The 25,993-nt window shown below is 40.4% G+C and overlaps 1 protein-coding gene across 6 annotated transcripts in view; it reads left to right on the plus strand.

Annotated features, from left to right (window-relative positions):
* The window catches only part of CTPS2 (CTP synthase 2), a 147,054-nt gene that overhangs the window by 56,005 nt on the left and 65,056 nt on the right, over positions 1-25,993 (plus strand). For 5 of the 6 annotated variants that reach the window (XM_081327030.1, XM_081327028.1, XM_081327029.1 and 2 more), the window contains 5 exons: positions 2,199-2,331; positions 11,041-11,129; positions 11,706-11,800; positions 14,620-14,682; positions 17,627-17,670. In XM_081327030.1, the coding sequence (XP_081183156.1) occupies positions 2,199-2,331; positions 11,041-11,129; positions 11,706-11,800; positions 14,620-14,682; positions 17,627-17,670 (424 nt within the window). Of the gene's footprint in view, positions 1-2,198; positions 2,332-11,040; positions 11,130-11,705; positions 11,801-14,619; positions 14,683-16,545; positions 17,116-17,626; positions 17,671-25,993 lie in introns of those variants that run through there. The other variant, XM_081327033.1, reaches the window with a different exon arrangement.

Consider the following 25,993-nt stretch of genomic DNA (forward strand, 5'->3'; position numbering starts at 1 on the left):
GTATAAGTTTTGATGTGATCTTAGTATTGCTTGTAGTCATTTTATATGAGCTAGAGTGCGATAGACTTAATAGTTTATTGTTGTTAACATATGGTTGTTTATGATTGTTTTTACCTTTATACCTTGTATTTAGCTCTGGGAAGTCGGGAAGGGGGGAGGGGGGAAGGGTTGGGGGGAGGGTTAGGGAGGGTTAGGAAGGGCTGTGTGGAGGGAGGAGGGGAGGGATTGTTAAAGATAAAATGTATTGTAAAACTTTTCAATAAAAAAAAATGCAAGTAGAAAAATAGGGACCACTACGGTGGGAAGGTAACAGCGTTCCATGCACCTTTGGCGTCTAGTCATGCCGGCCACATGACCACAGAGACATCCTCAGACAAACACTGGCTCTTCGGCTTTGAAACGGAGATGAGCACCAGCCCCTAGAGTTGGAAACAACTAGCACGCATGTGCGGGGGAACCTTTACCTTTACCTGTGCTGAAGGAGGGAAATAATTAAAATATTAATTTTGCTTGTTCATTTTCTTTGAGCTGTTGAGAGGGACCTGCAAAGATGTCACACACTATCATTTTAGTTGAGGGATTGCCTCTCCCAGGTAACATCTGCCCATCCCATTATGTCCGGCAGGAGAGCCATGCTCTGGATCCCATCTACTAGATGGTGTTTCTCAATCTTGGCAGCTTTAAGATGTGTGGACTTCAACCCCCAGAATTTCCCAGCCAGGCATTCCCCAAAAACACTTTGCTAGGGATTGCCACCTGGCGGGATCTAGGAAGGGAGTCTTTTCTCTTGTGGGATATCATTCTTCCCTTTCAGAAGATCAGATTGGCCCCACCCCTACTGACTTTTCATAACGCCTCAAAGAGATAGCTTTGCAACCAGGCTTGAGGATTCAGGGGTACATTGCTGATAGTTTATATATTTTGGCTACCAATTATGTCGTTTGGTTTTATATGGTTTTTAGTGTTTTTTTCTTTTTAAATTACGCCTTATTACATTCTCCAAAGAATAAAATATAAAAAAAGAAAAAAATGGAAAGAAAAATGCTTCTAGGTTGTATTCATTTCTTTTCTTTTTAACTGTTATAAGCTGCTCAGAGTCATGTATTTGAAATGGGTGGCTATATAAATTGAAATAATAATTAATAATGAATAGTTTCCTACCATCATCAAAAGCTCATAAGACTAAGGGTGAGGTACAAATTCTACCAATTAAGAGATAGAGCCCCTGCATCAGAAAGTAATCCAAAAACCTACATTTTTATAGCAAAAATAAATTAATTAATTTTTTCAAAACATCTAACTAGTATGTAAATCTTGTGTGGAGTTTCTCTTAATGTAATTTCTCTTTGGTATGTTATTCTCAACTGCCCTCTTTTTTCTTGACTCATATAAATAACTCAATCAGCTTCTTATCTGGAGAGGTGTAAATTATTGCAGTTGAGTATACTCTTATTCAAGGGACACGGTGGCTCAGTAGGTTAGGATGCAGAGCTTGTTGATCAGATGGTCAGCAGTTTGGCGAGTTGAATCCCGAGTGCCGCTTAACAGAGTGAGCGCCTGTTACTCGTCCCAGCTTCTGCCAACCTAGCAGTTCGAAAGCATGTAAAAAATGCAAGTAGAAAAATAGGGACCACTACGGTGGGAAGGTAACAGTGTTCCGTGCGCCTTTGGCGTCCAGTCATGCCAGCCACATGACCACGGAGACGTCCTTGGACAAGCGCTGGCTCTTCGGCTTTGAAACGGAGATGAGCACCGGCCCCTAGAGTTGGAAACGACTAGCACGCATGTGCGAGGGAACCTTTAACTTTATCTTTATACTATTATTTAATAATAAATTACCCATCAAACCATTTATATTTGTGCAGTGTTTTCATTCCTTAAGATGGTTTGAGGAAATTCAGAGGAAGAGGAAATTCAGATGGAGCGATACGTAGAATAAACTGGAAGGTTTTTGTGTTTAAAAAATATTTCAAGCTTCTGTTATTTTGTCTTTTTAACTTGGAGAGTGAACCTTAATTATAACACAGTTGCTAGCAATCTGTTTTTGACAGTTAAGAACATGGCTTCCCCTGTTTTAAACACACACACACAGTCACTGAAACACACACACTAACTATATCCAGTCCAAATTTATAATACTTTAATACCTGCTGAAATATTTGGAAATCTAAATATTATTTGATATTTTATATTGCCAGGTATGAGAGGATGCTAAACAGCTGTTCTGTTGCTCTAGTTGGGAAGTATACAAAACTGAGTGATTGCTACGCCTCTGTTTTCAAGGCATTAGAGCATTCAGCTATAGCGATTAATCACAAGCTTGATCTAATGGTGAGAATCAATCAATTTTTCCCTTTCATTGTTTCTTTGTGTTTTGTAAGCATTGTACAATGTTTCTAAAGTTTGTTTTTTTAGTCACATGTGGTCTTTAATAATTTTGCTGATCTCTTGCACATTTTCTAAAGTGGTTTAAGTATGTGGCTTTGTCCTGAGAGTTTTTATAATAATTTATGTACTGAAAGATAAAAAGAGTCCCATGTTCCTGAGAAATATTTTATTTCTTGATTAATATTATTTTATTTATTCATTTATAAAATGTACACACTGCCTATCTCACTAAAGTGACTGGTCAGTTTAACTGATATATTAATCCTACTCATAATTGTATGCATTAAGATAATGTTTTTACATGTGGCTAAGCAGTGTCAGGTCCACCATCTTTGACTTGGCACTGCATTGACATCCTGCCATCAAAGAACTAGAAGAGAGGGATGGGGGGTAACAAATGGGCGACAAAACTGTATGCATTTTGTGTAGGAATTTGGGAGGTGGGAATGACAGTTGACGAAAAGCAGATCAACATGGAACTGGTTCGTTCCAAGGCACCTTCAAGGCTGTTTGCCCTGAGTATAAAAAGTTGCCAGCTCAAACACCTCAACGTTCCCAAAACATCCCAACAGCATTGCATTGGCTGGATTTGGACTGGTCATGGAGGGAAGGACAGGCCAGAAGAGAGTAGTTTTATGTTGATGCATGAGAAACTCAGATTCTGCCTGACTTTACTGCAATCAGCATCTCTTAGTAAAAGTACCTTTCACTTCAACCAAATGGAGTCAAGAGTTTTTCTTCCCTAAGGAATCAGACTGGGGCAGGTCTGACATTAGGTGGAATCTGCAATTGTGGTCCACCTAGAGAGGACATCAATCTATCGTGGGAACTGTGCACACGATGTTGGCTCAAGGGAGCGATCAGGAAGAGAAAAAAATGCTGGGGGGAGGCTTTGCTCAGGCCTCCTCCAGGACTGGATCTCTCTGAGTGGACAGGAGAGGCAGAAAACTGTGGTGACCCGCCAGGACCCAGGTGGTTTTTGGGTGTCAGGAGAAAGGAAGATTGGGAAGAGATACCCTTTTACCTGTGGAAGCTGCGGCAGCTGCCATCAGGAACAACAAGTGGAGCTGAAAGAGCTGGAGGAAGAAGAGATGAGCAGAGAGCATGGCCAAGCTGACTGGATGATGCAGCAAACCATAAAGTTCATGCGGGGAGGCGTAGTGGTTAGAATGCAGTACTGCAGGCTACTTCTGTTGACTGCCGGTTGCCAGCAGTTCAGCAGTTCGATTCTCACTGGCTCAAGGTTGACTCTGCGTTCCATTCTGAAACAAGTATCGCCCGGGGTGCAGGTGAAGAATATTTTAGTAGAAGGAAGCTCTGAAAGCTAGCTGAGCATCCGTAGCATCCGGAGAAGAAGGAGGAGGAGGAGGAGGAGTAAGAGGAGGAGTTGGAAGGTGCCTTGGAGGCCTTCTAGTCTAACTCCTGCTCAGGGAGAAACCCTTTACCATTTAAGACAAATGGTTGTCCAGGTTTTTCTTAAAAACTTCCAGTGTTGGAGCATTCATAACTTCTGGAGTTATGGAGTTACTTCTAGGTTGTTTCTCTCTTTGATTAGTTTGCATCCATTGCTTCTTGTCCTGCCTTTAGGTGCTTTGGAGAATAGTTTGACTCCCTCTTCTTTGTGGCAACCCCTGAGATATTGGAATATTGCTATCATGTCACCCCTTGTCCTTTTAATTAAACTAGACATACCCAATTTCAGCAACTGTTCTTTATATGTTTTAGCCTCCAGTCCCCTAATCATCTTTGTTGCTTTTCTCTGTACTCTTTCTAGAATCTCAACAACTTTTTTACATTGTGATGACCAAAACTGGTATTCCAAGTGTGGCCTTACCAAGGTGTTATAAAGTGGTATTAACATTTCACGTGATCTTGATTCTAGCACTCTGTTAATGCAGCCTAGAATTATTATTATTATTATTATTTGGCAGCTGCAGCACACTGCTGGCTCATATTTAAGTGATTGTTCACTAGAACTCCGAGATCCCTCTCACAGTAATTACTACTGAGCAAGGTAGCACTTATACTGTATGTGTGCATTTGGTTTTTCTTGCCTAAGTGTAGAACCTTACTTTTCTCTCCATTGAATTTCATTTTGTTAGGTAGCACCCAATGTTCAAGTAGATGCAGGAAAGTCAGGCGGAATGTGAATATCTCATGTAAAACGCAAACTTATTACTTCATTTTTCCCAAGTCTCAACCCCCCATCCAGTCCACTGGCAGCCAATATGATGCCATGAAGATGTTTTGAGAATGCTGAGGTGCTAGGCAGATAACATGTCACTCTCAGGTTATGATGTCTGGGAGAGAGTCTGCTTCGTCTCCGAAGACAATTTCCCTCCCTGATTCCCAAGAATTACAGCAAAGTGAAAGCATCCTAAATATGCCAACATTCCCCCTCCCCTTCAACAGAATGGCAGGACATGAAGGTGGACCGGACACCTGCCCTGGTTGAAAAGCTAGGAATGAGACTTAGACGACTCAGTAGTGGCATTTTGCAAGCTACATGGCTCTGTAGCAGGGGGGATCCCAGTGACATTTGTCACGGAGCTGATAGAAATATGGATGGGGGAGCACACAGAGACTCTTGAGTTTTATTGTAGCACCAGGCGTGGAAAGACCACTGGTGCTAGGATTAGGATAGCTATGGAAATGGAAACCCTATGTGAACTGGAGGAGGGAGCTGCTTAAAATCCCGGGGGGGGGGGGGCTGAAGCAAAAGGAAAACTGGGAGAGGACTTAGGGGCCCCAAAGCCAAGCCAGGAGGTAGGTGCTGCAATGCAGGAATGGAAGAAAGCTATCCCTTGAATTCCTCAGGAGTACCAGGATTTGCAGGATGTGTTTAGTGAAAAGAGCTCAGATGAGCTCTCATCCCACTGGCCAACTGACTGCTCCTTGGAAATCCTGCTGTGTGCTAAACTGCCTAAGCCCAAGCTATATTCAGTGACTCCTAGGAAACTGGAGGAGTTGCAGGCTTTTATAGATAAAATTTTAAATTGCGGGTTCATCCAATCGGCCTGACCGAGGGTGGCTGTCCTGGTCCTGTTCTGGGAGAAATAGGATGGGTCCCTTCATCTATGTGTAGACTATAGAGGGCTAATGGGGTGTGTGTTGAAAACATCTACCTGTTGCCCCTGACAAAGGACATGCTAGCCCATCTGGCAAAATGAAAGTTTTTTTTTTTTACCAAACTGGACTTGTGAGAAGCATATTACCAAGTCAGAATTAAAGAGGGTGATGAGTGGAAAACAATATTTAACTGCCCTTTGGGATGTTTTCAATTTAAAGTTCTCCTTTTGTACTGTAAAGGGCCCCTGCTTTCTTCATGCAGCTAATAAATAAGGTGCTGCATGAGCACTTATACAAGGGTGTGGTGGTTTACCTAAATGATATAGTGATCTATACTGAAACCATGGCAGAGTATGTGAAGTTGATTAGGGCAGTACCCAAAAAACTTTGGGCTGCCCAGCTTTACTTGAAGCTCTCCAAATGTGAGTTCCACCAGAGCAACATCGGCTATCTGGGCTACTGCATCTCTAATGATGGATAGAGATGGAAAAGATTCGAACTGTACCAGACTGGGCTTCACCCTACACCAGAAAGCAACTGCAAAGTTTTTTGAGGTTTGCAAATTTTACCACCAATTTATCCCATTGTTTGCTCAGATCGCCCTCCGCATCACCAATGTGTTAAAAACAAAAGAGGAGGGGAAGCCCAAACTCAGCCAGCCGCTGAAATGGACAATGGAATGCCAAGTGACGTTTGAGAAACTGAAACACCTCTTTGCAGCTGAGCCGGTGTTGAAATACCCAGACCCAAACACCCCATTCATTGTTCAGGTGGATGCTAGCGATGCAACAGAATGATCAGGGTGCCCTGCAACCATGTGCACACACCTCCAAACAATGGTGGTGGGCGGTCTGGGAAAAGGAAGCTTATTTGGTGCACTGGGTGCTCCTAATTTGTAGACTTTTTCAGGAAGGGGCAAAACACTGGTCGAGGTGTGGACTGAACATAAAAACTTGAAGGCTCTAAAAAAAAAAACAGAGATTGTTGCCCAAGCAGGTCCACTAGGCTCAATACTTTAACTGTTTCAATTTTGCACTGCAGTACATCCCAGGGGGAAAAATTTCCTAGCAGATGCTTTGTCCAGAATACAACAACTCTAAGCCTGAAGTGATCAGGCCAGTCATTCCATCCCGCCAGCTTGCTGCACCAGTAACCACCCGAGTGCAAGCAAAAGATAGACTAGAATGTAGAAATGACCCTAAAGGCAGTATTGGAGAGTGACAAGTGGTTCCAAACCCAAAAGAATGAATGTACAATGCAGAATGGTCTAGCCTGGGTAGGGGCTAAGTTATACATTCCCCAAAGCCAAAAATTATTAGTGCTAAAGAAAAGTCATAACTCTAAAACCCGAGGGCATTTCAGGTTTGTAAAAACCTTACACTTAATTAAATGGCAATTTTGGTGGGCATTGCTAAAAAAAGACATTGAGTGCTATGTAGCCAGTTGCCCAGTATGTGCCTCAGCAAAATGACAACAAGGGAAAACCCCACCTTTGCTCCAACCAGTGGCGGAGCCCAATGCCCCATGGAAAGAAATCTCCATGGATTTTATAGTGGAACTCCCCCAAGAGCTCAGGGAACACAATAATTTGGGTGATAACTGATCTGTTTTCTAAGCAAGTACACTTTGTGCAAAGGCCAGAAAAATCCCTTCTCCATCCACCCTGGCTTAACTGTTTGTGCAGCATGTCTATAGGTTGCCTGATGATCCACAGTGAATAATATCTGACCGCAGAGTGCAATTCACTTCAAAGTTCTGGCAAGAGTTTTTAAAGCTTTTGGGGACGACTCAGTGGTTTAGTTCCAGTCATCATCTGCAGATGAATGGAGGCTGTGAATTTGCAAGTGGGGTCCTAGAACAATACCTTAGTCATACAAAGTTAAAATTGATTAGTTGGTGGAAGAATACAATGCATGTACATTTTTGAATTGCAGTTTAAGCATGTAGAATGCACTGGAAATTTGGCTAGCTATTAGTGTTAATATTATGCTGTTCTACAGTTTGCAAGATATCTATATATGCATTAGCTATACTTTCCTCTGATCTCTGTCTGTATACAATATGAAAGCATCCTCACACAGACAGAGCTACTATTTCAATGATAATTAAATGAAAATATTTTTAATATATACATTGATTGTAAGAAAGATACAGGACAGCCTTCCCCAATTCTGTAACCTTTAAATTTCCAGCAAATGCTGCCATTGGCTGGCATATAGCATTTGTATGAATAATATCAATTAGAAAATGCAGCTTGTAGTTCTCCTGATTGGAAATAAAGATGCTGATGCTGATGTATGAATTACTGGAACTCACTGAAGCCGGAGGCAAAATCATGACATAATCCACATCTCCCGCAGTTTTCTTTAGTGATGGGCGAGGCTTCCAACTGCAGGAATCTCAGTTGGCCTTCTCTCCAGTTGATCATGGGGTTCCACTTCTTTAGCTAAGCCAGTCCTAGCACTAATGGCCACTCCATTCCTGGGGCCATAATAAACATTAAAAGTCTCTGTGTGGCCTCCCAAGTCAATGTATAAGGGTCTGGTGGCAAAACTGGCAGGCACCCCCCCCCCAACCGAACTATCCAGTTGGCAAAAAGTAATTGGAATCTTAAGCCTCCTGAGGGGGATCCCCATTTTCCCCACGAGTTCTGGGCTAATCATGCACCAGGTACACCCCAAGTCCAGCAAGGCTGCTAATTTCACTGTCCTACCAGTGCTGGGTATACAAAGCTCTAGGGCACAAACCTTTTAGAGACCGAATGGCCAGACTGCAACCCAAACCCAATTTATTTATCGTTGGGTGCCAGATAGGCATGGTCCACTGGGTGGACGTGGCCTACTGGGTGGACGTGGCTGGCATGGGCGTGGCCTACTGGGTGGGCATGGTCAGCTCGACATTACTTGCATCATGGGCACTGGACTGGGGTGGATCTGAGTGTCTCCAGAGGAGGGGGGGTGGGACCAGGGTGAGCGTTAGGGCATGGTCCACTGGAGGAGCCTCAGTGAGCCTCAGGCCATTCAGGGAGCTCCTGGACAGTGGCATGGACTGCCTGGAGCCCTGGGCAGTGGAGGTCAAGCGCCCAGCCCGGCGCTTGAGCTCCCACAGCACCAGGACCCCACATCCCTGCCTAGCCTAGCCGGACTTCCCCGAGGGGGTGCCCAGCTGCGTTTACCTCCTCCTCAAGGCTACTGCTTCTGTGCTTACTCTCCTTGGTCAGGTTGCTCATGGTGGGTGCAGGAGGGCAAAGTGCATGGGTCAGAGGGAGGCCCACTCCCTCTCCATGCGAGGAGACCTGGTGAGGAGACCAAAAGCATCCTCAGCAATAGGATGGGAGACCACCTACCTCCCCGGCGTGTGTGTGTGAGAGAGGGGTTCTAGGGGCACTGTTATGGGCCCACTCACCAATAGGTCATCCTCATAGTCATCCTCCGCTGTCCCTGGATCATCGTAGTGATGAGTCGGAGCTCGACCCTCTCGATTGCGATCCTAGGGGAGCTCTGTGACTTCCTCGGATCTCACTGCAGTCTCCCTGGGGCGTGATTGGGTCCTCGGGGGTCTCCTGGCCAGTAGATTATTCCTTCTCTTGGCAGGTGTCCTACCATGGCAATCCATGGCTTGATGTCCCTCTTTGCCACATTTGAAGCAGGCAGTGCTGCGAGGTGGGGCAGGCAAAGGTCATGCAGTCTCTCCTCGCTTATCAGTCTGCTGCTTGAAGCTTGGTCTCACCAGTCATTGGTCTCACCAATGCAGATGCTTGCATTGATCCATCCCTACTTCCTCACCTAGCAGGCACCAGTCATACAGCCACCCTGGGGCCCCAAGGGCTACGCAATAATTATGCAGCTCTTCATTGAGTCCATCCTGGAAACAGCTTACCAGGATGTCCTCTGGCCAGCGTAGGTGACTGGCCAACTCTCTGAACTCCTCAGTATACTCAGCGACTGATTTCCTTCCTTGCTTCAGTGTCTTAATCCGCTCCCAGGCTTTCTTATAGGCCAGCTAGTCTTCGAAATGCCTGCGGAGTGCAGCCATAAATTGAAGTTTCTCAATTGGGTGCATTGCAGTTGTACAGGGTCACAGTCAGCTGCTCCACCTTCTGGAGCCAGGGTGACCACATGAACTTTCTCAACATCGGTAGGCAGTGTTCTCTCATAGGTTTGCATGTAGGTGAACAGTTGTGCTAGGAAATGCCCCAATCACTTTGGGTCTCCATCAAACATCACTCTGATTGGAATTGGTGTCACCTTGGCTGGTTGAGGTGGTCTGCCTCTGGTTGCTTGAGATGGATGGCCCCGCCTCTGTGCTGCCTCATGGGCTCCAGCCGCTGTGTCTCTTGGACCCCCAATTCTTCCTCCTCTGATTCCCCCTCCAATTCTTCTGACTCATGGCTTTCCTTCAGCTTCATCTTAAATTCATCGAGGGTCTTTTTCACATACTCCATCACTGCTTCCATTGGCCCCGATTTCAGTTCCTCCTTTTTTCCATCTTTGTCGGGAGGGGCAGGCTCTGGATTTTTCTTCTTTACTTTTTTCTTCCCTCCGCCTTGAGTAAGAGACACTTTCAGGGGTTTCTCTTCCCATCCTTGGAGTCCTTCTTACCGAATCCAAGTGACCATCTGGCTCAATCTTCACCAGAAGGTCTGGCCTCTTACAGGTCCCTGGAGAGGCTTTCATCAGCTTTTAGGCAGAGGAGATCTCTGGACCATTTCTCTGCCTGGAACTTCTCCATGTAGAAATAGTTTGCAACTCCCCTGGTAGAGCAGCAGCTTCTCTGGGTTTAGTACTATGTAGATCTCGCCTTATATAAGGACCCACTTCAACTAACCACCCAAGAAAGCAGAATTCTTGAAACAGTCATTGTCTCAAAAGGATACTTTTATTAGGGGTCAGTGACGGTAGGGAAGATAAAGCGAGATCTGGGGAAAATCCCATGCAAACGGTTTAGTTAAGCGAGCAATATTCCTCCTCCCACCAAAGTCATAATGTCCGTTTGAAATCCAGCCAATCCACAGGTGGTTTTATGAGCGGGTAACTGGCACAGTAGGTGCACATCTCAAGGTCTTCTCCAGTTTCAATTCTCTGTAACTGTCTCCCTGATAAGGGAGACACATTTCTTTCTCAAGGGGACAGAGGCAGGAGGAGAGGGTAGAAAGTGAAAGTTATCCCAAGCTAGAGTAAGCTCCCCCTCCTCCCAGCAGAATGGCAGGCCCCAAAAGTAGCATATATACAGTATGCAGGGAAAACGATGAGTGTTTGGGGACCTGACAACATCATTCATCTGAAACAAGCTTTCCCTCTTTTTTATGAATTTGAAAAACATCCTGGAGCCCACATTTTATTCAACCTGTTCTGCATTATGTAAATGTCTCTAAATTATGTAAAATTTACATTATTCAATAGATTCCCTAACACTCTAAGTACAATCACGGAACCAGTGCTGGAGTAGAATGCTTTGTAGATTCAAAACTTTACTAATTATAAACTGTTAAGGTTTTCACTTTGAGAAGAGTTCCATTGTATTTAATGTATGTGTATATATATACATATATTTAAAGTATGTTCTGCCTTTTTATTCAACTAGTATATAGATTCAGCAGACCTTGAGCCTGCTATGGAGGCTGAGAATCCAGTGAAATTCCATCAGGCCTGGCAGAAGCTATGTAAAGCAGAGTAAGCAAATACCTTTTTCTTCAGTTTTCACCCCGATTTACCTGGTTGATTCTTGTTTATTGTTTTATAAATAAATGCATTTTAATTTTATTTATAATCAGCTCAAAACCTGAACATTTGATATATCAGTATGTAGAGTGTATTTGTACCCAACTCTTACTATGCATTTCTGGAAATTTCAGCCTTACTTTTGCTGAAGTATTCCTATTACGTGTTTTGAGTTACGGTATTTAGTTTTTGTGAATGTCCTAAACTATGAATTGAAATAAGTTATAATAAAAAGCAAACCTTTAGTTTATGTTAATTAATAATATTATTATGTGAACAAGAAACAGGTTTATGCAATGCAGACAAAAAATTTTAAAAATTGTCCTTAGGATGAGATCACATATTATGTACCATAATGGTATGTTTGAAATAACGTACGCTGATAAAATGTTAAGATGAAAAACTCAGATAAAAGGTCTTTTATGTTCTACCCATCAGTAAAAGTATGACACAGATACGCATAATTCTCAAATCTAAATTATTTGGCTCATGTGTTATGCTTGAATTTTGTATTGTGTATTATTTCAGTTGCATATTAGTACCTGGAGGCTTTGGCCATAGGGGAACTGAAGGAAAGCTTCAAGCCATTTCATGGGCAAGAAAAAGGAAAAAGCCTTTTCTTGGTAAGAAAGTACACCAGGAGTGGACTTTTTGTCTTGCATAATTGATAACATTTGTTCAAGTCAGATTTCCCAGGCTTGTGAATCTCCAACTTCAAAGTAGAAATGCCAGCTCAGAAGCTTGTGAGCTTTTAGGGCACTTCATGCAGCAGCTATCTCAGAAATGTCCTGGGAGCTGTGGAAGTTAAACTGGCTTCTACTTCAGTGGAAAAATTGCACAAGCAGTTTTGCAGCTTGTTCTCTGTTGCCTTAGAACAAGTGGGTTTCAAACGTTTTCCTCTCCTGCTTGATGGTAGGGTGGTGTTGTATTTTGCCACCGTCTTCCTGATGTACACAGCCTCATTGAGGACTTGCTTTGCCATTTCCACAATAAAAGGATGGTGTGTTTTTTTTAATGACAGGGAGGAAAAGACAAAAACACACAAAGCCTTGGTTGGCTTCAAGATGGCCTCCTATTGGCCTTTTGTTGGTTCTAGAGCAGGGCTTTTCAACCTTTTCACCCATTGTACCACTTTTAGGATATGGCAACATCCGAGTACCATCAGTCGCCTAGCAAAGTGTCAAAAATTTAATGACCAAAAAAAAGGAAAAAAGTGATGAAGTACAGGTAGTCCTTGACTTACAACAGTTTGCTTAGTGACTGTTTGAAGTTACAATGGCACTGAAAAAAGTGCCCCCCAAGCCACAGCCGAGCAAGACACCTGCCTGCCCACCCGGCAGCGCTCTTACTCTTGTCCGAGGTTTTCATTGTTGTGAGCATTTCTGTTGAGGATTGGCAGCGGGGGTGGGGTGGGAGGTGTTTGGTTTTTATCCCCCCCCGCCCCGTCTGTTGGGTGGTTGCAGCAGGCTTTGGTCACTTCACATGACCCTGGGACACTGTGACTGTCATAAATATGAATCAGTTGCCAAGCATCTGAATGTAAATCACAAGACCCTGGTGATGCTGCAACATTCCAGCTGATCGGTGCTTCTTCTGGCTCAGCAGAAGCGCCAGGATCAGCGCCGACCTCCAGCTGGAGTCTGGCGCTGATCCTGGCGCTTCCACTGAGCCCTGACAGCCCCGAAGAAGCGCTGATCCTGGCACTTCTGCTGAGCCCTGACAGCCCTGCAGCTCCAGTCATCTCTCGCTCAAGCTTGTGCAGTGCTACTACCGGTTCAGCTCATTCCCCTCCCCCGCTACCACTTTTCTAGGATGGTCGTGTACCACCAACCAGGTGCCAATGTACCACAGGTGGTACTCGTACCACTGGTTGAAAAGCCCTGTTCTAGAGAGCAATAGGGTGCAAAGAGCAACTTGCAATCAGTGTCTTACTTCTTGGACATCATGTAGCAACAAAGCTCTTTTTATCCCCTTTACCCAAAAAAGGAAATAAAATAATTATTGATGTTTGATATTTCCCCCCTGATATTCCAGCTTATGGATTTGTCTGGCAGTTTGCAAAAAAACTGCATTGCCAAATTAGGTGAGTACGGGTAGTCCTCAACTTAGGATAACAATTGAGCCCCAAATTTCTGTTAAGTGAGACATTTGTTAAGTGAGCTTTGCCCGATTTTATGACCTTTCTTGCCACAGTTGTTAAGTGAATCACTGCAGTTGATAAGTTAGTAACCTGGTTATTAAGTGAATCTAGCTTCCCCATTGACTTTGCTTGTCAGAAGGTCATAGAAGGTGATCACATGACCCCAGGACACTGCAACCATCATAAATATGAACCAGTTGCCAAGCATCTGAATTTTAATCATGTGACTATGGGAATGCTGCAGTGGTTATACGTGTGAAAAATGGTCGTAAGTCACTTTTTTAATGCTGTTGTAACTTTGAACGGTAACTAAAAGTTGATAGGACTACCAGTATTCAAAGAAACTTTGTCTAGCTCTTATTCCTAGCTCCCAGTTACTTTCTAATAATAGAAAATATGCAAGTGCCAATCAGTTGATTAATCTTTTGCCTAAGATGAAGAGATGATGTTAAAATATTTTTAAAAGGTAAAGGTTCCCCTGCACATGCATGCTAGTTGTTTCCAACTCTAGGGGCCAGTGCTCATCTCTGTTTCAAAGCTGAAGAGCCAGCGCTTGTCCGAGGACGTCTCCGTGGTCATGTGGCCGGCATGACTAGACACCAAAGGCGCATGGAACGCTGTTACAGCGTTCCATGCATTAAAATATTAGAGCAACATAAATGCAGAAGAAAGGATGATGTTTAAAATTCAAAGTGATAAAGACAGGTAGTCCTTAACTTACAACCACAATTGGGACCAGAAAACCAGCTGTAAGTCATTGCAGTTGTAAGTTGAGACCCCCATGTGATGAATCCACATTTTTTACATCTTTTGTGGTGGTTGTTAAGAGAATCATTGTGTTCATTAGGCAAAGCTATTTTCTGAATGGATGGTTTTCACTGGAAACTAGCAAAAAGCATTGGAAACCAACAAAAAAAATGCAAATTATGGTCACATCACTGCAGAATGATTAGTTATAAAAGTGACTGGTTGCCAAGCACCTGTCGTAATGTCATATGACCACAGGGGGCAGTACAACAATTTACAATCACTGTGTGTGTATGTGTGTGAGCGCATGCGCGCGCACACACTCACTCTACAGACCATAAAGCACCTATTTCATCCACTTCTTAAATGTGAGTAGTCATTAGGCAAGAGGTTGTTAAGTTGAAGAAACCCTGTGACATTTTGTTTTTAAATTTTTGCTTCACTTTTTTGCTCTTGGGATCACAAAGCAACTGCATATGTTCTGTTTCTTGGCTGGAAAATATATATAAATGCATATATGCAATTGTATCATTTATCATTTTTTGTTACTTATAGGAATTTGTTTGGGAATGCAGCTGGCAGTAGTGGAATTTGCAAGGAACTGTCTAAACTGGCAAGGTATGTGCTTAATATATGCTATTTTACACCTAATTATCTGGGAGTAAGTCCCACTTTAACTTAGTAAAAATCGAATAAGCATAAGCTCTGTAGGTGAAGAAATCTCCACTTGCAGAAGGAGATAGTTCTTAGCTGCATTCAGTAATTAATCAGACTGAGGGAATAAAGCAAGATAATTTCATTTAGCAGAATTGTTGTGTAAGAGGTTCCCTCCTTAGGAAAAATATGTCAGGAGGAAATCCAGAAAAATAATTAACATTGGTTTTTTTATAGAATTATTGATTCTCATCATTTTTCAATAATATAATAATAATAATAACAATTTTTAACAAACCCCCCTACCCCTCCCCTATCCCTCCTTTATCTTTGTTAAAGATAAAATGTATGATAAAACTTTTCAATAAATAATAATAATAATAATAATAATAATAATAATAATAATAATAATAATAATAATAATAATAATAATAATAATAATAATAATAATAATAATAATAATAATAATAATAATAATTTTATTTATATACCGCCCTTCTCCAGAAGGACTCAGGGTGGTGAACAGGGCAAACATATAAAAATACAAAAATACAAAAGTTAAAAAAGAATTAAACACAATGCCCGAGCTAAAACAATAAATAGATATATTAAAGACAACAGTAAAATCCCAACCCATCCCCCATCAGGCCAGGCCGGCTTGTTCAAATAAGTGAGTCTTCAGATCGCGTCGGAAGGAGCGAAGGTCGGGCGCCATCCGGAGCTCGACCGGCAACTGATTCCATAAATCCGGGGCGCCCACAGAGAAGGACCTCCCCCTGGGGGCCACCAGACGACATTCTCTGACCGGTGGCACCCTGAGGAGGCCCTCTCTGTGGGAACGCACAGGGCGGAGGGTTCTTGGCCGATAAATATTAGAGAAGCAGTTAACTCAGTGAGCAAAACTGTTTCCTATTGAAAGCCAAAGTCAGAATGCTATATAGCTGTGGCAAGGAAAGAAGCCTAGCTCAGGGCACACGAAAGTGTTGAGTCCTGAAGTGTATCACTATTTGCCAAAAGAAAAGAGAATTAAGCTGAATCGCAGATGTGAGGAAGGCATGATGGTTGACTATTCACATTACTGCAGGGGATGGAGGATCCAAGATCTTATGACAGCAGCCATTAAACTATCCAATAGTGGTTATTTTGATGCAAGTAGATAATAACCATGAGGTGTCAGATGTTGCTCCTTATGTTCAGATAAGTAGTGAGTAGAGACCGTGAGCTTTGAAGGAGATCTGTATTGCATGTCCCAAACTCAACTGCATGGCAGTTGAGCATCCTAGCCCACATGCTCCAAGGGGCACAAGAAAGGGTCCCTCATGAAAACTTTCCTACTATGTCAAAATGTGCATGCACAATAACTCTGCATATGGAAGAAATGAAATGGATGCCAGCCACTGAAAGACATTTTTAACACGGCAACAGCAAAACACATAAAAGTAGATGTATGGGGGGGGGAAATCAAGGTTAATATCCTCAAACTGAAGCCATCTGGTTTTGAGGAGTCAGGGAAATAAAGTATAGTGTGCAAGCTTCAAAAGAGCATCTACAACATGAAGTAGACAGCTAGAGTCAAGAATAAAAAGCTGAACCAGATGCTTGTCAAGTATGGTTCACAAAAGGTGAAGCACACTGTTATTTTTATTTCATATTCAGAAACAATAGATGAAGACTTGTTACTTATATATGTTTATTTGATTTAATTTTGGTGTTGCATAACTACCAACCAACACTAAGTAATATATATATATAAGTCAATGGCATACTTCAATAATAAGTTGAACTTCTTAGATTTCAGCCACCTTCAGTCTCCTATCTTCTCTCTAGACTTTTAGGAATCTTCCATTTCTCCAGGCAAAAACAGGATGTCGATGCCCTTAATCTGAAGAAAATTCCACACTCCTTGTGATAGGATCATATTTCTAATGAAACTGACAACTGAAGAAAAAAAAACTTTGATCACCAAGAGTAGTAAAATCAACAGCATGGTCCAACACCCTTTTGAGTTCTTGATTCATCATCACCATCAGTTTAGCCATTGTCTATCCACTGCAGGATGAAGGCCTCTTCTGCATTTTCCAACCAATACTGTCCTGACCTTTATTTTGCCAATTGGGCCCGTAATACTTGCTAATGTCGTCGATCCATCTTGTTTTAGGTCTCTTTTGCGGATGCTTTTTATCAAGTGGGATCCATTCTATGACTGCCTTGGTCCACCTGCCATCAGTTGTTCTTGCTATGTGACCAGCCCATTTCCATTTCAGTTCTTTTACTCTCTTCATGATATCGTATACTTTAATTTGCTCTCTAACCCATGTGCAGGTCTTTCTGTCTTGTCTGGGTATTCTTGATTATCCATGGGTATCTATAGCTAACTATTATGATGTCAAAATGATTAAAAGTATGTCACAATGAAAATCTGCCTTTCATATTTGCATCACAATGTCATATGCAACAATGGAAGATATGGGCTTTATGTCATAATCCACATTTTCTCATTTAAATTATTTGCTTTTTTTCTACCTTTGTTGCTGTCACAATGGTTTGGGGGTGTAGAATTCAGGCATACCTGACAATTAATACTAATGCATAGGCTTAATGTTCCTCATTGTTCATAGTGACTTTTAAGCACATTCTCAGAGCAAGGAAGTAATTTGGAAGTACTGTATTTATAGATGCACATCTGTTATGCTAGCTATCATTTATATGAGTCTCTGCCCACAATGTCAGTTAGAACATCATTCATAAATGTCTTCAGTTGGCATGTGTTCATTTTAGTGGTTTATTTCATATTGTTTAATTGAAGAATATATTATGCATAATATTGAAATGTCAATGAGAAGAACATTTTAATCCTCAGAACTGACAGACTTTACATCAGTTTTTTAATTATTATTTTTTTCTACAGATGCAAACTCAACAGAATTTGACCCCAATACAAAGAATCCTGTTGTAAGTATTGATTTCTCCTTGTGTTTAAATAGGTATTGGACTCTGCCCAGATTTGCTCATTCTTGATTATACTTGTTGAATCACTTAGTCAAGACAGACAAGCATTACTAATTCCAAGGAATCTGTTGCAAGCATGGCTAAGAATGTTTCTGAATGAGTCACTTTTTGTGCATAGATCTTGCATTGAATTTAAATGAGTCTAATGAATGAATGAATTTAAAAGTCTAAATGAGTTGATTTTCCAGTTGTAATCATAGTATTTTCTTTCCAGTTCTTCTTTTGCTTTTCTTACTACAGTAATGTTTAAAATCCGTTTAAAAACTGTTGAAGAATACTAAATAAAGACCACCCATAATTTCATTTTTATATAAACACTATTCAAAGCAGACACTTATGCCAGATCAATTGCTTAAACAATGACAAACAACTATGAATTTGTGCTTCTCTCAGTTTTCTAAGGTCACACGCAACTGTAGAACATGCATGTCTGACTTTTGCTAGCTCTGTTAGCTCAAAAGATAATGGTTTGATGCAGTAGGCACCAAAATTAAGATAAAAATTCTGCTGCTAAGCATAGTACTTTTGGAAGCTCACTTTTAATAGGATGGCATATTTATATTTTAAAAAATAACAGTGTAAGAAATTGGATACATAAAATTATTTAACCCAAGCAGCTATTAGACAGTAACCTAATATATTGTGTTGCATAATGTTTGAGATAAGCGATAAAATAATTGTTCAATAAATCAAGACTAGTAAAGAAAGTTCAACATTGCATGATTTACAATTAACACATGCTGTATTATCAATCAGTACAGAACAGGGATGTGTATGTTAAGTGGGAATGTAAAATTATCAATAACTAGTTACTATAATGAAAACCTCTTGTGTTCAGAGAGTACTGACTACAACTTGTGTAATCCCCTATTAATGATATGGTTTGGACATGTACAATAAATAGTCCCTACAAGTTTATTGGACTAGCTCTCAAGCCACAACTTTTGTGATGTAGCTTGGTTGAAGTGAGGTCTGGAAACTTCTGCCTGACTCATATTTTTTATGTAAATACTTTAGATTCACTCTTAAATCCATTAGGATGATGTTTTGCCAACCATCAGACATGTAGAGATTTATATAAATATCAATCTTTATTCATTATTTCAGGGAGTTTTACAGAGATTTTTGTACAAATGTAAACATTTTATATGTTTATGATTGGTTAGTTCTGAGGTGTTAAGTTTACTTTGTTTCCATCGCCCTCATGAAAGGATCCTTTAGGAGACCAAATTAGATAGTCCAGTTGCTTTAGCTCCGTGGTAGCGAACCTATGGCACACATGCCACAGATGGCACGCAGAGCCCTCTCTGTGGGCACGCATGCCATTGCCCCAGTCCTAGGCTTCAGCTGGGTTTTATAAAACCTTTTTGCTTTAGGCCTCTGCCGCCGTGTGCAAAAAAAAAGGTTTAATCAATCAATCAATTTCAACTTCTCGCAGGAAAAAAAACTCACAAAGTTGGAACTGATTGATTGAATTTTTTAGTCCCACCAAATCTGCGGTTACTACTGCAGCCATGCCCACCCAATGGGCCACACCCACCCAGCACCCGTGGGTCTTGGGTTGCAGTTTGAGCACTCAATCTCTAAAAGGTTTGCCATCACTGCTCTAGCTAATTCAGCCATAGTATTTAACTTGGGCAACAGTGTCTTAAAATAATAAAAATTGACTGTTCCATCTTTATCAATACCAGCATATTTGGCAATATCATTGAGACCCAGAGAGCCCTGTAAGTTTGGAGATAGAAAATGACAATAAAGTAATTATTTTATATAGTCAATTTTAGACCAAAAGAAATGACAGAATAAATAGAATTTATTATGAACTTTCAGCTGAGTTTTTATGCAACAACATTTTGACTGACTAATTTGGAATAACAAATTTTATGACTATATCCTGGCTGTGTGCTGGATACAGATGTAAAAATGTTTTTTTTAATATGGGTTTTTGTATGTTTTATAAAACCCACTTTACATATGCATAAGCCAAAGGTTATGTTTATTTCTTCATCTTTTCCTGATCTGCCAAGATGGCTCTTATGGCATATACTGCTAAACATATTGGGTTTTTCGAGGAAAGACTGATAACTTAAATTCCTAGAGCACATTACTGTTGTTCTAAGTATTAGGATTAAGAAACAAGATATATTTTTATTAGTGATAAAGATGCTGCTAATAATATATTTGGTGGTAACAAGGCCACCAATGCCAATTTACAAATATAAGTTTGAAAATAATTCAGTAATAGTTTGTTTATTAAAAATAAAGAGTACCAAAAGAAGCAGAGATAAAATTTTGAATTTCAAAGTTATCAAAGCTGGGTGAATTTAAAATATTTTTTCTTCTTATCATAAAAATTATTAGGGATAATAGTATAATTTGGGGGAAAATATTACATGGATATATTGATGAAGATTCTCAGTCATCCTGTTAGAATTGTCTGGAAGTTTAGTCATAGCAACTGGAGTTGGCACATTTCATCAACTCTCTGCCTACTCAGATTCTTTCAACCAACTTGTTCAAGCTGAAGAAGCTACTTAGATGGGCAATGAAACATCTCAAACCAAAAGAAAATAAGTGCAGTTGCCATGACTAATTTTCCAGATATTGCACAAGTAGTTTTTGTCATATTCCATGTTGTTTTGAAGGTGGGACCTATTATATCAACTCTAAAATTACACTAGATTGGGCAATGGTTTGTAGTTTTTCACTGCTCTCCATGAGTTTCTTGCAGTTATTCTATAATTCAGTACAATTTTTCCTTCTATTCATTTGCAGAGAATTCATTTCCATAAAATTTTAAATAAATCATTGTTTTAATAATTATATATCAGTCAACTTCCCTGTTTGCAGTTATTTCAGATTACAGCATAACATACAAACCTGGTAGAAATTGTATTATACTGAATGAGTCTCTTGCATCTTTTTTCCATTTTTCCATCTCTCCCTTTTGCCCAACCAAATTTGAATCCATAAGACGTTAAGTGGATGAAGGCTGCATATGACTACATCTAATTTATTTCAGAAAATCCGACAGATCCTTCCTTAAGGTGTTATCTGAAAGAATTTGCAAGATTAAGAAAACATTACGTAGGATAGTGCTAATTGTCACTATAATTTTAGAATGGCTTACCAAAAGATTTGAGAAGTGATTTTTCAGCGAACTTTGAAGTCCAGAAATAGAAAGCAGATTAGAACTGCCCTCTTTCAGACTGTATTGTGTGAAAAACTTTAAAAGTTCTTCACTATTAAATGCTTCCATGATTTTAGTATACTGAAAAACTAGTATGAAATAAAAGATTGAAGTTTGTTAATTGTAGGTAAAAGTTGCATCAGTTTTATGAGATTTCTTACTGGTCTATTTGCGTCAAATTATAACAATTATAATTTTTATAACAATTATAATTATAAAATAGGAATTCATTTTGATTTTTTAGTTTTTTGTGCAAAAATAATTCCAAAACAATTGAAAAATAGGTACAAAATTTCTAATATGTGAAAGAATATTGTAATCTCTACAGAATGTTAGTTCCTAAATCTTTAAGTAGTTTTGTTAGAAAAAATAAAAATACCTTTCTAAGATTAATTCATTCTAAAAGTTTACATTTGCAGAATACATGCAAACATTTGTAAATAGATACATAAATCATATTTATCCAATCACCCAATCCATAAACTTTCCAAATTCAAACTAAACAGTTCCTTATTAAGGCACATTTTATAGGCTTTGACTTCTACTCCACTCAGATTTTGAAATTTCTCTTTGTTAAAGCATCTTGCTGACAGGTATTAAACATGTTAAACAATAACTTACAAATATAGACACTGTATTCATTCCACCCATATAGTATCTGGTTGAAGTATGTCATGTTTCAGAGGTAAATTCAGTAACAGCATAATTATTAACTTCTGGATGGAACACTTATTTTTAAAGCTGCTTATGCTTCATAAGATTTTTAAATTGATTTGGTTTGACTGTATTTTAAAATTTCTATTTTATGCTTTATGTACTATTAAAATGTTGGATAAAGGATATTTCAGTTTCTGTTGCCCAATTCATACCTATAACTCCAATCTCTCGCATATGGATATGACATGCCAAACTTTTATATATTTCATAGCTTAATACCTGAAGGTACTGTGAATTCCCATGTTCTTTGGAATTTTCTTAATGGGAGTAGCTTTATAAAGATTATTAAGATATAAGATAATAACATGGTTCATTTTTATATGGATTGGCATGTAAACAATGAAAGCTTTCAAACAAATGTTCCTATTATATAATTACATCTATTAAAAGAGAAAGGAGAAAAGGGTTTCTAAGTGAGTATTCTGATTTGTCATTGAAGAAAGCAATTCTTATAAGCATTTCTAATGGAATAAGAAAAACTTAACAAAAATTATTTTGTTCGTTAATTCATTAGTAGGCCAGTAATTTACAGTATAAAGTGTTGAGCTGTTCTGTGTTATGAATCTTCCAATAGTTTTGGAGGCACATTAGGAATTTTAAAAACTGCCAAGAGCACTGTTCCCTGCCATAGGAAAAAAGTTTGCTTATCGACAAATAATTAATGTATTGGACTTGAGAGGCCACAAAACAATGTGTGAAAATTTGGGACTCAATTTTTATCCCTTTTTATTCTCTCATAACTTTTCATCATACCTATTTGTATATCTGCACGATATTTTGAGTACATGAAATCATTTTTTAATCTTTTTTCTGATAATCTACTTTGCTGGAAGAATTTCAAAGAAAAATACTATAATTTTGAAACTTTTTTATCAAATTATATCAGAAGACACATATCATTTAGCAAAAGATGATGACAAGGAAGAGAAGTCACCTGAATGTGTGTTCATGCTCCAGGATTAATAGAAGAAATTATTTAGAGAGAAACAACAGGTACATATTGTCTAGTTTTCATCTTTAATTATTTGAATAATCTATTATACAGATTTCATTGCTTAGAGTGTTGATCTTAGTATTTTCAAATTCATTAAAGTATACTTTACTAAGGTTGGATCATATAAAAAAAGAATAAACTTAAGTTCAGTAACCATCTCTTGTTTTCTGATCCCTGTTCCTCCTAGGTCCAAAGCAAACCTGAGCTATAAGGAAGTGAGCCATATACATGCACTTACTTTTCTTTTGAGATATACTGTAGTTAGCAGTTTTGGAAATATCCTGGTAACAAATTGTTAACACTAAGGGTGATGTGCTTCTGAATCAGCACTATGTATACATGATCCCACATCACCATTGGAATTCATCTGCTTAGCTATTTTATTTCTGTGTAAAATTTCAAAATTTGCTTTAAGATAGTTTTGTTTTGCTACAGTAAAGCTCTGGCAGCATGATGGTTTCCCCCTGATGGGAATTGTGCACTGTCATATTTCCTAGTAAAGTACAGCCTCTTTTTTAAACCTGTAGAGGACTGAATAACAGCATCTTTTCACAACTCTTTAAATGTATGAAATATATTGTGGTGGACAAGATTCTGCCTTAGTGCTTACTAGTAAAAATGGAAAAGAAAAGAACTAAAACACATCAATGAAGCCCTCAGAACTTGTGCCAATCCCAAGTGGGCCTTTGTCAAATCCCCAAAAAAGACCCAGCAGGAGCTCCTCCTTACAAACAAAAAAGAAAATAATAAACAAAGCAACGTAGTCATTCTATACATTGCAGGAATATTGGAAAAGCTCAAGAAGAAGCCAACACAACATAGATGTACACTTCAAACCCAAGAATACACTATGGCAGAAGCTTGTCCACATGAAGGATAAAACACCCTGACGCAAACTGAGCAACGTGGTATATGCAGTACAGTGCAGTGAGCCATGTGCAGATTTGTAGATTGGAGAAACAAAACAACCACTTTATAAACGCATGACACAACATAGGAGAACAAACCCATCAGTACAAGATTCAGCAGTCCATCGGCATTTAAAAGACACTCTTCTGAAGACAGCAAAGTCCACATTCCGGACAGAGAGGACCACTGGTTTGAAAGAGGGGTCAAAGAGGCCATCTATGTCAAAATTGAACAGCCCTCTTTCAACAGAGGGGGAGGGAAACGACACCATCTATTTCCAGTCTACAACACAGTCCTTTCAGTAGTTCCAAGAAGGCTCCACAACCATTTACACTATTCAGTGACCCTGGCAACACAGATAAACCTCCAGGTGGCCTCAATGACTCTCTAAAAGAATGCAAATGACCAGCTGTCTGCAAAAAGTACAAATCCTTCCATTCCCCACCATCCAGTCAGAGCTGAAGAAGCTTCTTGGATGAGAAGCGAAACATCTTCAAAGAGAAAAAAGAAAATCCAGTTGCACCTTTGGAAGAACTGAATCTTATTTGTATTGTTGATCTTTATCTTGTCTACTTGATATTTTTTTGTTGTTAGTTGTGAAGTCGTGACTGACCCATCGCGACCCCATGGACAACGTTCCTCCAGGCCTTCCTGTCCTCTACCATCTTCTGGAGTCCATTTAGGCTCACGCCTACTACTTCAGTGACTCCATCCAGCCACCTCATCCTCTATCGTCCCCTTCTCTTGCCCTCAACCTTTCCCAGCATTAGGCTCTTTTCCAGTGAGTCCTTCCTTCTCATTAGGTGGCTAAAGTACTTGAGTTTCAACTTCAGGATCTGGCCTTCTAAAGAGCAGTCAGGGTTGATCTCTAGGACTGACCAGTTTGATCGCCTTGCAGCCCAAGGGACTCGCAGGAGTCTTCTCCAGCACCAGAGTTCAAAGGCCTCAATTCTTTGGCGCTCAGCCTTTCTTATGGTCCACTTTTCATAGCCATACATTGCAACTGAGAAGACCATAGCCTTGTCTATACGCACTTTTGTTGGCAGGGTGATGTCTCTGCTTTTTAGTGTGCTGTCTAGATTTGCCATGGCTTTCCTCCCCAGGAGCAAGTGTCTTTTAATTTCTTGGCTGCAGTCCCCGTCTGCGGTGATCTTGGAGCCCAGGAAAATAAAATCTGTCACTACCTCCATTTCTTCCCCATCTATTTGCCAGGAATTGAAAGGGCCGGATGCCATGATCTTGGTTTTCTTAATGTTAAGTTTCAACCCAACTTTTGCACTCTCCTTCACCCGCAACAAGAGGCTCTTTAGTTCCTCTTCACTTTCTGCCATTAGACTGGTATCATCTGCATATCTTAGGTTATTGATATTTCTCCCGGTAATCTTAATTCCAACTTTTGATTCATCTAGCCCTGCCTTTCTCATGATGTGCTCTGCATATAAGTTAAATAGGCAGGGTGACAGTATACAGCCTTGCCGGACTCCTTTCCCAATTTTGAACCAATCAGTGGTTCCGTGTCCAGTTCTCACTGTTGCTTCTTGACCCGCATATAAGTTTCTCAAGAGACAAATAAGATGGTCTGATACTCCCATCTCTTTAAGAACTTGCCATAATTTGTTGAGGCGGAGCCAGCTGTCAAACGGAATGGCTGTGTTGAGACACCGCTCCAAATGAGCGTGCCGATCTCACAGCTTTTTCTCTGTTCCCGGTGGGTTTTTTAAAAAGCCCCAGATCTCTCGGAGGGAGATTAGAAGCAGAGGCACCCAGCTGAGCAGCTCAGGACAGCGGTTCGAGCTGCAGAAAGCAGGAAAGTCTAGGAGAGAGCCGGGTGAAGGACACGGCCCATTATGGCAGCCGTGAAGAAATGACAGCTGTCAAAAATAGCAGTGAGCCAGCGGGACAGCGATTCATGTAACCTGGCAGAAGAAACACTTTGCGAACTCTTGTAAGTGTTCCAGATGGTGAAATCTTTCCGGAGAATTTCACAGAAGAGAAGATAAGAGGAGAGGCCCCAGAGCGAAAGGGGAATTCATCTCCCCTGTCAGATAACAGCGAGAAGGAGACGGGGGGGGGGGGGGAAGAGATCTGACCTTAAAGCAACAGGCTCACAGGCTGTAAGGACTGGAGATCAAGGGTGGTTTCTCTTTATGGCTCTTGCAGTAAAGCCAAGAAGGAGTTTAACAAAAAACAAAATAAACTTGAAGAGTGACAGTGCGGACTGAGCTGAGAGAGTGGTACTGTCCATGGCGTTTTCATGGCAAAGATACTGGAGTTTGGTTGTCATTTCCTTCTCCAGTGGATGACATTTTGTCAGAACTCTCTGCTATGACCTTTCCATCTTGGGTGGTGCTGCATGGCATAGCTCATAGCTTCATTGAATTACACAAGCCCCTTCGCCACAACAAGGCAGTAATCCATGAAGAGGTACTACTTGATATATGTCTTGATAAATGTCA

This window comes from Vipera berus (genome assembly GCF_964194415.1).
Source record: "Vipera berus genome assembly, chromosome: 4".
Classification (NCBI taxonomy): Eukaryota; Metazoa; Chordata; class Lepidosauria; order Squamata; family Viperidae; genus Vipera; species Vipera berus.